This window comes from Pteropus alecto, unplaced genomic scaffold (assembly GCF_000325575.1).
Source record: "Pteropus alecto unplaced genomic scaffold, ASM32557v1 scaffold125, whole genome shotgun sequence".
In the NCBI taxonomy this organism is placed as follows: domain Eukaryota; kingdom Metazoa; phylum Chordata; class Mammalia; order Chiroptera; family Pteropodidae; genus Pteropus; species Pteropus alecto.
In genome coordinates this window covers 3,803,870-3,819,386 of record NW_006436888.1, presented here as the reverse complement: position 1 = coordinate 3,819,386, position 15,517 = coordinate 3,803,870, and the positions used below count along the sequence as shown (strand labels likewise).

Below are 15,517 nucleotides of genomic sequence, written 5' to 3'. Positions count from 1 at the left end.
CGTCTGGACACTTTCCAACAAGAAGTTCTGTGGCATTTGTGCATTTGAAGTATATTGCTGTTCTCCTCAATGACATAAGCACTGTTTCTTAACTCGAAAATTCCAACAGTTTATCCCAGTAATTTTGTTTCTTTGTTTTTTGTTTTTGTTTTGTTTTGTTTTTGTGACTCCCTTGTAATAAATTTAAAGAAAACCCAAGAGGCCTTAGGAAATGAAGGTTTACCATGAGAATAATTTACATTATGCTTTTTCACCACTTTTGAAGTAAAAGGGTGCCAGAGTTGTAGAAAAACTGCCCAGCCAAAAAAATGATATTATCCCGAGTGATTACATATTTCTTGACCACGAAATTATGCTCCAAAATAAACAACATTTTTAATTTTAGCAGTTTCCCAAGGGAAACTAACAAATATTCCCTCCCAGATCAGCACTCGTCAGAGTGAGGATGTCAGGGACCCAGGAGATGCATGCTCGGGTTCTGTGTGCAGAACGTTAAGCTTGAACAAATGCCATTGATAGTAAACCTGAGTTTATGGTACCTGTTTTACCCAAAACAACAGTTTGGTGTTGTTGGGCATGTCATATAAATTGTTAACAGTGCCTTTTGTCCATTAAGCTTCATTTGTATGGAAATTCATACATAATGTGAATTTGTAGTAGCTTGGTGAAAATTGTGATTGGAGCCATGGCATATTAGGGATTTGATTTCTAAACCTGTTAACATTCCACTGTTTGCTTAAGAGGCTTCTAACTTACATACTACCCCAGTTGTGAATCTTATGACCTTGCAAGCTCTTGTTGGTCAGATTTAAAGATTTAGTGCTTATCAGGGCTGGCTTTTTCTTCCTGCAATTTAAAGGAAAAATCTGGATGTCATTCAGATAGTTCCAGCTACAAAGTATATGTTCCTTACAGAAATTTTTAAGCCTTTTGCTCTGTTAAAAGGTGTGTGTGTGTATATGTACATATATATAATGTAAACATATAGAAGTATGCATTTGGCAAAGTATAGGGTACATAAATTATAATGTATATATTTCTTATAAAGAAGAAAGTAAGAATCCAGGTAAAATTTCATATTTCCTCATTAATTTATTCCAGCCTTCTTGGTCTTATCCTCAGACTTGCATCGGAGGACCTCTTTTTAATGTCATAGAAACTGCTTATCATTAAAATCTCATCTTGGCATTTGTTCTTCTATTAAAGCCCCTTAAGAACAGCTTATCTTTTTTAGCAGCCTGTTCTTTTGCCCCAGCTAGAACTCTGTTTGAAAGCTAATCAAAGACAAAGTGTTAAATTGCTTTTCTTGAGCCCTGATTGTCTAATTCAGTCTTAAGCTTTCACTGAAAACATTCTATTAAGTGAGAAATTACAGGAGTGGGGAATGCACAAAACAGCCAGGTTCTCCAAAGAGGAGAACATTCTTTGATCAGTTTCTGGCGGGAAAGTGCTAGCCAGCTGAAATGTTGGGCTTCATGTCATACTTGGCTTGACGGCCCCACACACGCTGAGAGCAATCTGCAGTACTCTACAACTGCTTCTGATGAATGCCTTTCAGAGTCACTTCTGCGGGGCTCAAATTGCTTCTGAGGAACAGAACTTTTGAATTGTTGGCATATGAGTTATTTTAACAAGTCTTTTATTTAATAGACTTTATTTTTTAGAGCAGTTTCGAGTTCACAGCAAAATTGAGGAGAAAGTACAGAGAGTTCCTACATAACATCTCCCACTGTCAAGATCCTGACCAGAGTGGAGCATTTGTTACAATTGATGAACCAACATTGACACATCGTTACCACTTACAGTCCACAGTTAAATGAGGGTTGCACACTCCTAGTGTTGTACATTCTAGTGACTTTTTAAAAAATTATAAAGGTAGTACACGTTCATTGCAAAATAATATAAATAGTACAGAAAACTATAAACAAAGTAAAATCATCTGCGAACTTCTTGGTGAACATTCTTTTAATTCTGTTTCTCAGCCTCTGTTTTTCTTCTGTCTCTCACATTCACCGGTACAGATACCAACACCATATATAGACATTTCATGCAATGGAGATCAAACAGAACATGTCATTTTTGACATACTTTTTTCTTTCAGTATCTTATGGCCATATCTGTGTCAAATGCTTATCTACAGCATTATTTCTTATGCCACTTCGAATTCTGTTGTATCCTCCTACTGTTCAAGCAGTTGGATACTTGTTGTTTTAATTTTTTCTTGTTTTTAATTATTCAAAGTATGAAACTCATTCTGTATACACATTTGCTGACTTGTCTGGTTATCTTCTTAAGATAAATTGTTAAGTCAGAAGTTATTTTGTACATTTTAATATTTGGTAGATTTTCCTTATCAGTTCTCCAGAAGGGTTGTACTAATTTACATAACCGTCAGGAGTATGTTTCTTCCTAGCTTTTTAAATTGCAGTATTGTTAATCTTTTAAATAGTTCCCTCCCCCCCACCCCCCCATTATAGATGAAAACTGAGAGTTCACTGCTTCTGTTTGCATGTTATTCATTCAGGCAACAAATTTTGAGTCAGGAGGATGGAGGGAAGAGTAGAATTGTATTTCAACAAAAATGATAGAGAAATTATATCTGTAATGAGAAGACTAATAATGTAATTTGTTAAGAAGTAAAAACCTATTTTATGATTAGATAGTAACAGGTGTGCTTCAGAGTTTTTGCTATCTCATTAATTTCAAATTTTGTCTAAGTTAAAAATGGAGGCAAGAAGAAAAAGAGCAGAGAAGCCAGCCAACGCTTCTCCGGGGCCTTTCAAAAAGCCCCCTCAGCCCCTCCTGCTCCTTTCCAGCCTCTGAACCCCGAGTCAGTCGCACCTCAGGAAAAGACCTGGAGGACAGGGGACTCCACCCTGCCCGCTGGTTTTGATAGTCCTCGAGCTAAGAGTGGTTTTACATTTTTAAGTGGTTTAAACAAAAAATCAAATGTTTTGTGACACATAAAAGTTATACGAAATTCAAATTTCACTTCATGAACAAAGTTTTATTGGAGCTCAGCAACACTCATTCGTTTACATTTTTTCTGTGGCTGCTTTGCCCTACAGTGGCAGAGTTGAACAGTTGCGACAGAGACCGTATGGCCTACGAAACTGAAAAGATTTATTGTCTGGCCCTTCATAGAGGAAGTCTGCCAAGCCCTGATCTCAGTGTGTGGAGAAGAGAAGCAATGGGAGTGAGCATGGTGCCGTCTGGTGTCTTAGGTTAACTGTGAAGCTGTGTGGTTAATAGCAGTACTAAGATTTTGAACTTAGTCCTTAAAGTTGGTTGTCATGGAAACGGCTAGGCCAATCATATTCTCTCAAGAACTTCATGACAGACAAGGACATTGATGTACAGAGAATGAAGTGATCTTCCTGAGTAAGTTAACTTGTGCTCAGATTGGCAGCTTGGGCCGATGCCAAAAAAAAAAATTCTGTTTGAGAGTTTAATTTATTCACTGATTTAAGCCCTGTTTGTTAAGCTTTCACCATGTCCTGGGCACTTCCCTAAGTTCTGGAACACCGATCTTGGCATATAACGTTTGTGGTATTGTCTAGACTACTGGCAATACCCATGGGTTTGTGTGTGTGTGTGTGCGTGCAGTGAAAGAATGAATACTAGAGATGCCCTAACTCCACAATGAGAAGGCTGAATGCCACGTGCTCGATGTCTTAAAGCTGTTAGTCCTGGAGTCGGGTTAGAGCCCAGGTTTCTTGGTTGCCTGTTCAGTGCTCTTCCCACTAGTGGAGCCCAGAGATTTTTACTCTTTTTTGAAAATCTCTCCAGAAAATATACAGATGCACATATATACACAAAATTTGGATATGATTTCTAGGGTATTATGGAATTCTTAAGCATCCATGCTCCAGAGTTAGAATTTCTGATTTAAGAATGTTGTTATTTTGTTCATTTAGTGGATGTTGGTTGGGGGTCTGCTGTGAACCTGTCAACATTTATTGAGCATCTGTTGTTGGGAGATTTTCCAGAAACGTTTGTGTATGAAAATGTATATGAAACTTAATTTCAAAAGAGGGTCAAGGGTCAGTCACTGCGGAGCCTTGGTAAGGATGGAACCTGGCTTTGCAACCTGGCTTTGCAGGCGTGAGAGGCCCAGCTAGCTACTTAGTTTTTAAATTTGTATTTTAGAATCACCTACACCTACATGTTGGTATATTTTACCACCTATTAGATTCTCTTTTATTTCCCTTATCCCAGAATCTTCAGGATATTTCAGATACAGTGATGCATTTGAATAATTCTTAAAAGAAGCCCCAGGTTTTCTAAAGCAGTCTGAGGAGTGAAGTGGTTGGTGCCAAAGGTCTATTTTTGTCTGTAGTCACCAGTAGGTTACTTCTCTAGGGTGGCAGTTTTATGGTCCTTAACAAGCAGCCCAGGTATCAGGTTCTCTAACTCAAAAACAACTGGAATGGGAACATACCAAAAAGGTACAGTATTTTTTAGGTAGCAGTGTTAATAAAATTCCTCGTAACTTAGAAAGTTACAACTCTTATTAAATGTTTTCATTGAAATGGTGCTATACCAAAATGAACTTATCCTTATTTTCTATATTGTCACTTTTAGTTGAGGATAACAAGCTCCTCGTGTATTTGGCTGCAGATGAGACGATGTATATGAAATTACCTGATACAGACGTCAGTGGCTCTCTGCACCGTGTCCCACTTTCCCTGTCTGTTCCTGGGAGATAGACAGTGCCTAATTATAGTTCTATTTGTTTAGACAGGGAAAGTGGAAAACTGCTTGTAGATCATAGTGTTGGAAATTCAACCATCTAGACCCCCAGAGAAATGAAGACGAAAAGGAGCCTCAGACAGTATGACAAACTGGAGCCTCCGGACCTTCGGGAGGGCGTCCGTCTTTGTCATTGTGTTTGGAGCCAGGGAGGTGGAGGGGGGAAGGTCTGCAGACCAGCCAGTGGAATGGCTTTATTACTGTAGTCTCGAACTTTGGGGGCCGGTTGGGGAGAATAAAAGTCTTACCTCAGCATGAGAGTATGTAGAGGTGTCTTAGTTCCAGGGAGTGATTTCCGTCAAGTTAAGTTGGTTACTGCAAGTTGAGTCTGGGTAAGGACCTCAGAGGCACACAGTTTAGGATGTGCATTAATGGAATGAGAATTTTTTTAAAAATTTAGAAACTTGAATTAATATACATACATTATAACAAATAAACTGATAAGGAAGGATATAAATTAAAATTCTCATCTCCAACCCATGAAGTAACTTTAACAGTGTAGTTCATTCTTTGCAAACCTCTCTCTGTATGTCATGTGGACTTAATTTTGAACGTGTTTTTTAAATTGGAGCGTGTACTAAATTTTGAATTTAGAAAATTTCATGACTATTTCGAAATGACTGGGTTAAATTGAATGGAAATTGGGTGGTGTGAACATTACGTTCTGTTTCTGTTTGACAGAGTTGGTACGCAGTCTCTGTTCAGTGATGGGGCAGATAGGAGGTCAGGCCTGGATAACCTGGGGAAGGCTGAGAGTGGGAAGGAGGAGTTTGGAAAGAGAAAATAGAAATGAGGAGTGAGTGAGGGGACCAGGTTTGAATCTTGGCTCTGACTGTTAGTGACTTCAGCATTTTAGTAAAATTACCAACTTTCCCTAGTGTCCTCATATGGAGAAGGGGCTTAATAATATTTCATAGGTCCTTGTAAAGGTCAGAATAACACATAAAGCATCTAGTCCACTGCTTGGCACAAAGGTGTTTCCATTTCTTCACTTCTTTCTCTCCAAATAGGGAATTCCGATTTGAAAATTAATTTGTAAAAATTGTTTCATAATACGTAGTACCAAGTGAGGCGCCCCTACTTTGTTAAAAGGGACTGTTTTATATATTGCATCAGGAAAAATTATCGATTATATGGAACTATTTCTCCTTTGGGTCAAGTCAGCTGAATGTTTCTTGGTCATCATGAAGATCTGGAGTAGTTTTGTTACATGTTGTGAGTTTGAGTTAGGGTGGGAGTCTGACCTGCCTTTGCGTTGTCTTCGTCTGAGAGGAAGGGATTCTAGGTGGTTCTCCACTGTCTTCGCACCGCCCTGGCCTAGTGGTGTTATGGCACTTTTGCAGTCTAGTAATTTATAGTTACATGAAGCAAAATTCGGTCTCATTTTAAAGATCAGAGTCTGTGTGTCAGTCACTGAAATTAATTCTAATTAGAAACCAAGGTTTGGACAACTGAGGTAGGAATCATTTATAAAAACACATTTTCATCCCACTTCTTAAATATAAGGTTAGATGCTCAATAAAAATGAGCACACTAAAGCCACATAGTTTTAAAAATGTGCGTGTGTGCTGATGTGGGAAGGAGGAGGAAGGGGCGTACTTCAGCTCAGCATTCGGCAGGCCTTGGCTACTTTCATTCAGACTTAGATTTTCATTCAGAAGACCATCTTGTTCTCCCCACTCACTCCCTTCTCTCTCTCACTTAGAGATTATACTAAATCGGTGGAGAAAAGGGAGAAAATTCAGATCAGCAGAAGAAAAAAATAAAAACCATGAATAATCCCACTTCTCAGAGAAAACTATTATTAACATTTTCACTTATTTAATTTCAGAGTATTTTTCTCTTCATATATTCATGTTTAAAACAAAAATGGCATCATATAAGCCATACTTTCTATAAATGGCTTTATTCAGTCATCAGTGTATTATGACTTTTATACCAATGATGTTTCCACAATTTCTGATTATCTTTGTTTTCTTCTAGTTATAGAAATAATGTGTTTATTGGAAAAAAAAATTCTTAAGGAATACAGAAATATCTAACAAAAGTTTACATATAAGCCGATGAATCATTTACACAGTAGTACTTTTCAATGTTTGTTTAATAATCTGCTCCGTGCGTGGATTATCATACTCCCCTAACCCATGGTGTTTTCCATGTAGGAATGAATTGGAAACGGGCTAGTGAACTGCACTTCTGTGAACATCTTTGTACATTCATCTTGGTACGATTGCCCAATTATCTCAGAATAAATTCCTACAAATAGATACGCTGGTTAAAGTGGGTGTACATTTTAGATTTTTTTTGGTCAAGTACTGCTAACTTCTATCTAAAAAAATGATACCAGTTCTCTGATCAGCGTTGTTTAGGGGAATATCTGCTTTCTAATCTTGTTTTTTTATTTTTTTTCCTTAAGAAAACATTCTTACCAGTTTGATAGCTGAAATTTATTTAATTTGAAGTTGTTTTTGATTATTGTTAGGTAAGTTTAATTTTTTTCTTCAAGAGGTTTTGGCCAAGTGAATTACTTGTTTGTACATTTAAAAAAGTGGAAATGTTAATCTTTTTCTGTAAACTAAGTATCTTAGTTTAAGCACGATTTAGCAGATGCCTTTTTCCCTTTTGAAACAAAAGGAGCTGCGCTATACATAAAGAATTCTCTCAAGTGGAATACCTTGCTATTTGCAAAGGTCTGTATTGACTTGGGAGCCTGGAGGTTCCCGGCACAGCCTGTGCTGTTATTCTCAGGTTGGTGGGTAGCCTCTTGATGCCTCTCTCCAGCTGCCTTCTTTAGCTGTGCGATGTTTTCCAGCGTCATCTCCATCCCGTTGGTGTCTGTAGCTGCGCCAGTATGTGGGCTGGGAGTGAGTGGGATTACGCCATCCATTGTGATACATCAGAATGGGGCTTTTTATCCCTAAGTTAATAAAACGTTACTAATAATGGACTGACAGTATTAAAGGACTAACTACTTTAGTCTCCTTATTTTATCATGCTGGCAAACATGACAGAAATATCCCATAAACATTTTAAAGTAAAGCAGTTTATAGTATTTTGGTGTGTAAAAGTTCACATTTTGCATTGTGATGCTGTTTTTTTCATAACATACCATTTGGGGGCTGCTCGTTCTCTTTGTTTTAAAGGAGAAGTGTGCACGCACGTGTGCGTGTGTGTGTAAACAGGATGATTATGATAGGAGTTTGACAAGGAGTCTAATGTGACATGCATAATCTCTTTTTAGAATGGTGAAGATAGGTGTTTAAGCAAACAACCGTTTTTGAATAAACTCACTGTAGGTAATTACAGTGAAAAGATTCTCCTTGGCACTTACAGTGATAAAATAACGTGACTACAAAGCGCCTTTCCTTATGGTTCCTGTCACATAGTAGGTGCTCATTTAACAATAGCAGTTACACAGTTGTGTGTAATGGTGCCCTTTCATTCATTCCATAGTAATTTATTGAGAGCCCACTCTTTGCCAGGTGCTGGCAAAGGTGTTGGAGGTTATGCAGTGAATGAAAAGGCTGAAATGCCTTCTCCTCATGGAGCTAATACTCTGGTGTGGGGAGAGAGTCACTAAGTCAAATAAGTAAGTAGATTATCTCACATTGAAAAAGAGCGTAAGTGCTATGAGGGATGGTAAAGTGGCGGGGGCGGGTGGCTAGGGCAGCTGATGGGAAGAGGAGGATCTGCAGTTTTAACTAAGGTGGTCAGGGAAGGGACTGACAAGTAGAGGTCAAGCAGATCTGGGTTTAAGCCCATCTTTACTACTAGCCAAGTGGGTGACTTAGGGAAAATTATTTAACTTTTGTTCCTCAATTTCCACATGGAGGAAAGAAATGGAAGCATCGAAATTCTTTCTTTTCTTCCTAAAGAGAAAGTAAAAGACATCCTTTTTGTTTTGTTTTTCATAGGTCTGTCAGATTGATTCTGTAGTTCTTTTGCAGTGCTTAATTTGGGGAAGTAAAACATATATATGTATATACATACACACACACACACGCATAATACACATCTATCAAATCGACTCTTGCAAGAAGATTTTCATCAGGGAAAGCTTCTTGCAAGAGTAGATTTGATCTGACCCCTAAAAGAGGGGTTGGGTTTTTTATCTTTTTTTGGAAGAACGTTAGTATATCCTACCAATTTATTTTCCATAGCACCTCAGTCTGGACAGATGCTCTGGATAGAGAAGGGTTTAAGGGTGAGCCGAGTTTGCAAAAGCATCATAGCCTGTTACCCACTTGGAGTTCACACTGCAGTTCTGGTCAGCCCTGCAGTAAAGGGACCGGGCAGGACTGGGCCCCACGCTCAACTTGCACAACCGCCCAGCGAGCTCGGGGCTGGGGCGCTGCCAGTGCACTCCTCCAGTTCTATCTTTAGGGAATAGAGTTGTCACTTGTCTTTGTGTACATATTCGTGAAGCGTTTAGAGATCATTAACCGTATTTACTGTAGCTCTCCAACTTTAGTAGAAAAAATTACTCAAATAAGCCCAGATAAGAAAATAACTAATAAGGATTGTACAGTTTTATATCTTTTTTCATTTTTTATTTTTCTTTTCTCTCTTATTTATTTTGTTTCTGTGAAATGCTTTATAGAGTACTTGCATATAATAAAAAAGAATTGTTTTAAAAGTTGCAAGTGGAAACATTTTAAGATACTCCGATTTTAACAAAAGTGTTTTCCTCCTCCCAAGGTTTATTACCCAAATTTGGGATGGATGTGCATCGATGCCACCGATCCTGAGAAGGGGAACTGGCTGCGATATGTGAATTGGGCTTGCTCAGGAGAAGAACAAAATTTGTTTCCACTGGAAATCAACAGGGCCATTTACTATAAAACTTTAAAGGTAAGAGTGTTAGAATTAGTCTGTCGTTAGTTACTCCGCATGCATTTTTGCAAATGCTGTCCTTAGTCGTGACTGACAGTAATAACTCTGCCAACCTTGGGAGTATTATATTTGAAAGTGGTTCATCACCACATTGAAAGGTCTGTTTTAAATATATGGTTGCCATGGCTTCGTGTGCGTAAGGGCACTAAAGCAGGCAGAGGGTGTCCAGTAATTACGCACTGCATCTTTGTAGATACTGATAAGCTGGTAGCAGCTCCCTCTCTCCTCCTGAGGTACAGAGGCATTAGGAACTGCTTGACGGGCAGATTTATCCAACTGTGAGAAACTATCTGGCTACAGTGGTTCTGTGTTAACTGAAAACACGATGTTAGTCTTCGATGTAATGTAGCCTTGGATCAGCTTTTCTTCCTAACTTTTGTACAGAATGGGAATTAAACAGAATACGTTTCTTCCTTCTGCCAGATTTTTATTTGGAGACATTCGCTGTTGAGATGAAAAAAGGAGGAAAGCCATTTTTAGGGTTTGTGGTGAGGTCAGAGGTCACCGAGTACATGCAGAGAAGTTAGCGTTGGGAAGCGTTAAATGTGGCTCCATTTCTGCCAGCCCCTGTCTGTCTCCTTTGTTGTCACATTCTCTCGGAGGGCAAATCTGGACTCATCGTACGGGGAAATGTTCTTGGAGGTGGAGTGGTGATGCTTTGGAATTGGAGTAGATCCGTTTGCTGAAACTGCTGTAAGGCAAATTTCTCTTTATTCACTTCTATTAAAAATGTCAGAATGGGTGACAGTTCATGAAAGAAGTTATCTTTATGGAGTTGAAAACTCTAGATGAGCAGGCATTTAAGATGATGGTCAGTTTTTGCAGCATTCTGAGTTTTGCGTGTTTGGTAGCACTAGGACTTCTAGAAGTTTAGTTAAGAAAAAGCTGCTTAAATTTTTTTTTTTTTTTTTTTTGCTGTATTTTTTCTGTTATCTTTAGCCAATTGGACTGTCCTCTGCCTCATGTGTACCCACATCCTTGCTTCCAGTCTGTGGAAATACATTTTTGTGGCGCTTTCTCATTTAAAACTTTTACAACCTTCTTTTCTATTTTATTTCTGCTGTATTATAATAGCATGATTTTCTAGTAGGTATTACTATGAAATTTTGTTACATTGGAATTTGAAATAACATTCAAAATTTGATTCAATAGTTCATTCTGTTTCTTAAATGTATTTAAAGTGATAGTTCTATCTGGTCAAATCTGTGAGGCAGAACCCTGGCGGAGATGAAATGCCAGCGAGGGGACGAATACGAGACAGGGAGTGGAAATGAGATTCCAAGGGAGAGCAAACCCAGGGAGGTGTTAGGACACTTCGCAGTTCCTTCATTAAACTGTGTTCTTCTCTAGTAGCAAATCTGAGAAACATCGAGAAGCAAGAGACATAATGTTTGGGAGAGTGGACTCTGAAGCCAGACTTCTGGATGAGGTCCTGGCTTGTGTGACCCTAGGCAAGTCATTGTGACTCTCCTAGCTGTGTGACCTTAGGCAAGTCACCGCTGTGTGCCTCAGTTTCCTTATTTGTAAGATACAGATAATTATAACATCGCCTTCATAGGGCGATCACGGCAATTTCATAGGTGATTATGGGCAGAGCTCTAGTGCCTAATAAATGCTAAATAAATGATGGCTGCTATTTTGGCAGGGCAGCATAGTGTCATAGTTAGGAGTGGAGGCCTTGTGAGCAGGTTTTGGCTTCTAGATGTGCGACCACGAGAAGTTACTTAAATTCTGTGTCTTAATTTTCTCATATATAAAAATGGAGGTAGTAATAAAATTAATATGTACAGTCGTTGTGAAGATTAAACAAGATGATGTGTGTAAGGTTCTGTGAAGTGTTCTGAGTCCAGCCCAGGGATTCAAAGCGTTAACTAGCTGTACTGCTGCTATTGTCGCTACCTGTCTTAGTCTGACCTGACATAGTTGTGATCCCTGCAGACCTCCCTCTGTCCTGCCCTTTGATGTTTGCTCAGGTATGCGTGAGACCTTTCAGATTCCTTACTAGTGATTATCTAACTACAGATTAAGCTTTCTGTGGATTAGATTTTGTAAATAAATTACATGTTGTATTCTTCTGGGTTCTGTATCAGTTTCTCAACTATCACCCAGGTAATTGGAAAATCTCAACACCGGTTTTGCTTATACTATGATTAGAAACTATTTTAAATTCCTGAAAGTTAACTGGTAGCCTGCTGTCCATTCATTCTTCTATTCGGTAGTTTGACAAATATAGTCTAGTATGTAGTAGATGTTCTTCTGTAGTAGTGAACGAAACAGGTAAGGTCTGTGGTCTCATTTATGTATCCGTTATTGGTATGAAGTTGAGAAGTATACAGCTCAGTAATATAATCACCTTAATTGCTAACAGTTTTGAAAGTTATTCAGCAGCTAGCAAATCTCATTGTTTTTAATCTAGCTACTCACCAGCTCATTAGCTGTTTAGAAATTCTTTGTTAAATTTGAGGTAAAAACAGATTCTGATATGTTTTACTTTGTGTATTTGGCAACAACAAAAGAATACCCTGCTAAGTAAAAAGTTTGTGCTGATACTTTGCTAGCACAATTAGTACTCTTCAGGAGATTGCAGTGGAATGACCCTGGAAGCTTAAGCTGAGTCTGGGAGGTATCATGAAAGCGTCCCGTGGGTGTCTTGCAGCCAGTGTTCTGGTTATGCTGTTTGGGTTAGGAATAAGTTGGGAATGCTGTTTTTCTCTTTTCCATGTTCTCTTTCACTTTAGTTTTATTTAAGCCTTTACATATTTCCTAATCATTTCAATTATTATATGATAGCACCATTCCATGAATATGTGACTCACAATAAAAAAATAGAGAAGCAAACTATACATTTGAAACTATAAATTGTTTAAGTAAAAAAGCCCATTCTTTCAGCAGAAACAGTACCAAAAGGCATCTGTAATGGCTATTTTAATTCATAAAAATCTTATATATTGACTCATAAAATCTTTATTTTAACTCATCGAATCTTATATATGTTAGGTTAAGTTTTCTTTGGTTTAGGCTTAACTGACTCAAGAAGGGAACTAATAATACATTGGTTTAATTTTATAAATGCCTAACTATTATTGTGCTGTATAGCTGAAACTAATAAAACATTTTTTGAAAAAATATAATACATTGGTTTAAAGAGAAGAAAATATCAAGTTTTAGCCTTCCTTGGGTGAGGGAGCAAAGGAAACAGTGGCTTGTTCTTTCATTTTAAAGAATTTAGAATATTTCAAAATTTGGACTATATAAACAATTCTGCAGAGAATGAAACAAAATATTTACTTTCAAGGGTATTATCTAGACTGGAAGGTATGTTGAATCGAACTATATTGTTTCTAAGCTGACATCTTAGATGGGATTCTCCCTGCTCTTAAAAACAAAAAGAGCATCCCTCTCCACAACCGAAGTGCAGTGCTCAAAACTGGGAAGCTAACACTGACGGTATTTTATTAGCTAAGCCAGCAGTCCCCAACCTTTTTAGCACCAGGGACCCGTGCTCCTAAGAGAATCTAACGTCTGATGATCTGAGGTGGAGCTGAGGCAGAGTTGAGGCGGTGATGGTGGCTCTGGGGAGCGGCTGCGAATCCAGATGAAGATTTGCTCGCTCACCTGCCACTCACCTTCTGCTGTGCTGCCCAGTTCCTAACAGGTCACTGCCCAATACCAGCCCCCAGCCCCCAGCCCCGGGGTTTGGGGACCCCTGAGCTAATTGATACACCTTAGTCACATAGAAAGCAAGTGAGCTTTCTATTCCCATAAGGATATGGTTGTTCCAATCATATCCTTATGGGAATAGAAAGCTCACTTGCATTCAGTTATAATGTCATCTGTCCCTCAGTCTTTGCTTTTATAACCTTTCAGTTTTGAGAGAACTGGTCAGTTATTTTGTAGAATGTCTCACAGTTTGGGCTTTTCTTATGATTTATTATGATTAAATTGTGTTTATGCATTTTGGGCAGAAACCTCTAGAAGCGATGCTGTGTTCTCTTCTGTACATGGTCAGGAGGCACATAATGTCTCTTTGTCTCATAAAGATACCGTTTTTCCCTTTGTAGTCAATAAATGTTTTATAGGGAGATATTTTGAGACTTTGCAAGTATTCTGTCACTCCTCAAACTTTCGCCATGGATGATTCTTGCCTGAAATAGTTATTACTGAGATGATTGCCAACTGGTGATTTTCTAATTCTATTACTTTTTTCGTTGGTTAGTTGAGTTCTACTTTAAGGAAGAGCTTTCCTTCTTATTTATTTACTTGTTCATTCATTCGTTTATATCAATATGGACTCACAGATTCTAATTTTATTCAATGGGTTTTAGGCAGAATTTTACTTGTGTGGATACTCTTGGAACTTTCTGAACAGAAGTCATTGTGAGAGAAACCAATAAGCCATTTCCTTAAATTCTATTTAGAAGTATAATCTTTCCACTCAGTATACTTATTCTTCAGGATCTTGTTCTAGGTGTAATTAGTATGATGATGATGGTATATGTCCTCACTGCTCACATGGCTGTTAAGAATGAATGTTTTAGGAGCATAATATGTGTGAGTTATTTTTAGGCATTTCCTTTTAAATTTAAGTTGTCATGTAAACTCGATGTGTGGTGCAGAGGACAAGGCGGTGAATTCTCCACGGACCTGAGCAGGTTGGTGGCAGTGCATAGATAATATACTGCCAGGACGCTTGTGTGTCCTCTGCTTTTAGCCTTTCCGTGATATAATTAGCGGTGACTTATAAATGTGCGGGGGCATATAGTTCTTCCTTATCATGTTTAACTTGTTAGAACCTGAACGGTGCAGTGGCCATTAGCTTTTAGCACTTCTCTTGCCAAACTACGGGGTTCTAATTGTGCTTTAAATTTCTCATCAGTTAGATTTCATGGGCAAAATGGTTCCGTGTTTTATTTTTCCTTCTGCGTGTAGTTGCGAGGCTTTGAACAGTCAGATTCGGCAGCATGGCAGTTTTAAGTTTAAAGCAATCTCTCCTAGTCAGACCCTTAGTGGCCTTGCGGACCCCCAGCAGAGGAGGCGGGCGGGAAGTGAGGTCCTCCCTCCAGCAGAGGGTCCCTTCCCGCGGCCGCCCAGCCCTCCGCCGCGGAGGATTTAGGAGCCCTTCCTGCCGGGCTGGCCTCCGGCTCGCGGCCCCGCCCTGCCCCCGCCCCGCCAACAACCGCCGCTCTGATTGGCCCGGCGCCTGTCTCTTCTCTCTTCGCAGCCAATCGCGCCGGGCGAGGAGCTCCTGGTCTGGTACAATGGGGAAGACAACCCCGAGATAGCAGCTGCGATTGAGGAAGAGCGAGCCAGCGCCCGGAGCAAGCGGAGCTCCCCGAAAAGCAGGAAAGGTAGGATCCCGCCGCCGCCCGCTCCCCCGCCGCGCCTGGGCTGGCCGGATCCGGGCTCCGGCGGAGCCCGCGGCTCTCGGTGACCTTTTCCAGACCGGCCGCCTGCCCGCGCTCCGGCCCCCCCGGGCCGCTGCTGAATCACGGCGCCGGACGCCGCTCGGGCTCTTTTCTAACTTGGGGCCGGGAATGCGGGCGTGGAAAAGTGCGCAGACCCCAGTGCCGCCTGAGGGCTAGTTGTCAGTTCACTCTCGGACATCAAAAATAGCAGGACTTGCGGGCCGGCGCAGCAGCCGGTCTCGTCAGAGTCGTGCATGCCCGGTATATTCTTAGCTTTTTGTGCTATTTGCCAGCGAACGCGTCATAAAATGTGTTCTGAGAGTGACATTTCCAGGTCCGCAGATTCGGTGGCCTCGTGTCCCGCCGGGACTGTGCGGGTAGGGCCGGGCGTGCTGTGGCCGATGAGCTCGCGTCCCCCAGAGGGCAGAGAACCGGCCGAGCCGTACACTGCCGGTCCGCGCGGGCCG

The 15,517-nt window shown here is 40.0% G+C and overlaps 1 protein-coding gene across 6 annotated transcripts in view; it reads left to right on the top strand.

Moving 5' to 3' along the window:
- Window positions 1-15,517, top strand: part of PRDM2 (PR/SET domain 2) — a 97,595-nt gene that overhangs the window by 18,122 nt on the left and 63,956 nt on the right. For 4 of the 6 annotated variants that reach the window (XM_025048548.1, XM_015591350.2, XM_025048549.1 and 1 more), the window contains 2 exons: window positions 9,451-9,603; window positions 14,867-14,993. In XM_025048548.1, the coding sequence (XP_024904316.1) occupies window positions 9,451-9,603; window positions 14,867-14,993 (280 nt within the window). Of the gene's footprint in view, window positions 1-9,450; window positions 9,604-14,866; window positions 14,994-15,517 lie in introns of those variants that run through there. The other 2 variants (XM_015591351.2, XM_015591352.2) reach the window with 1 other exon arrangement.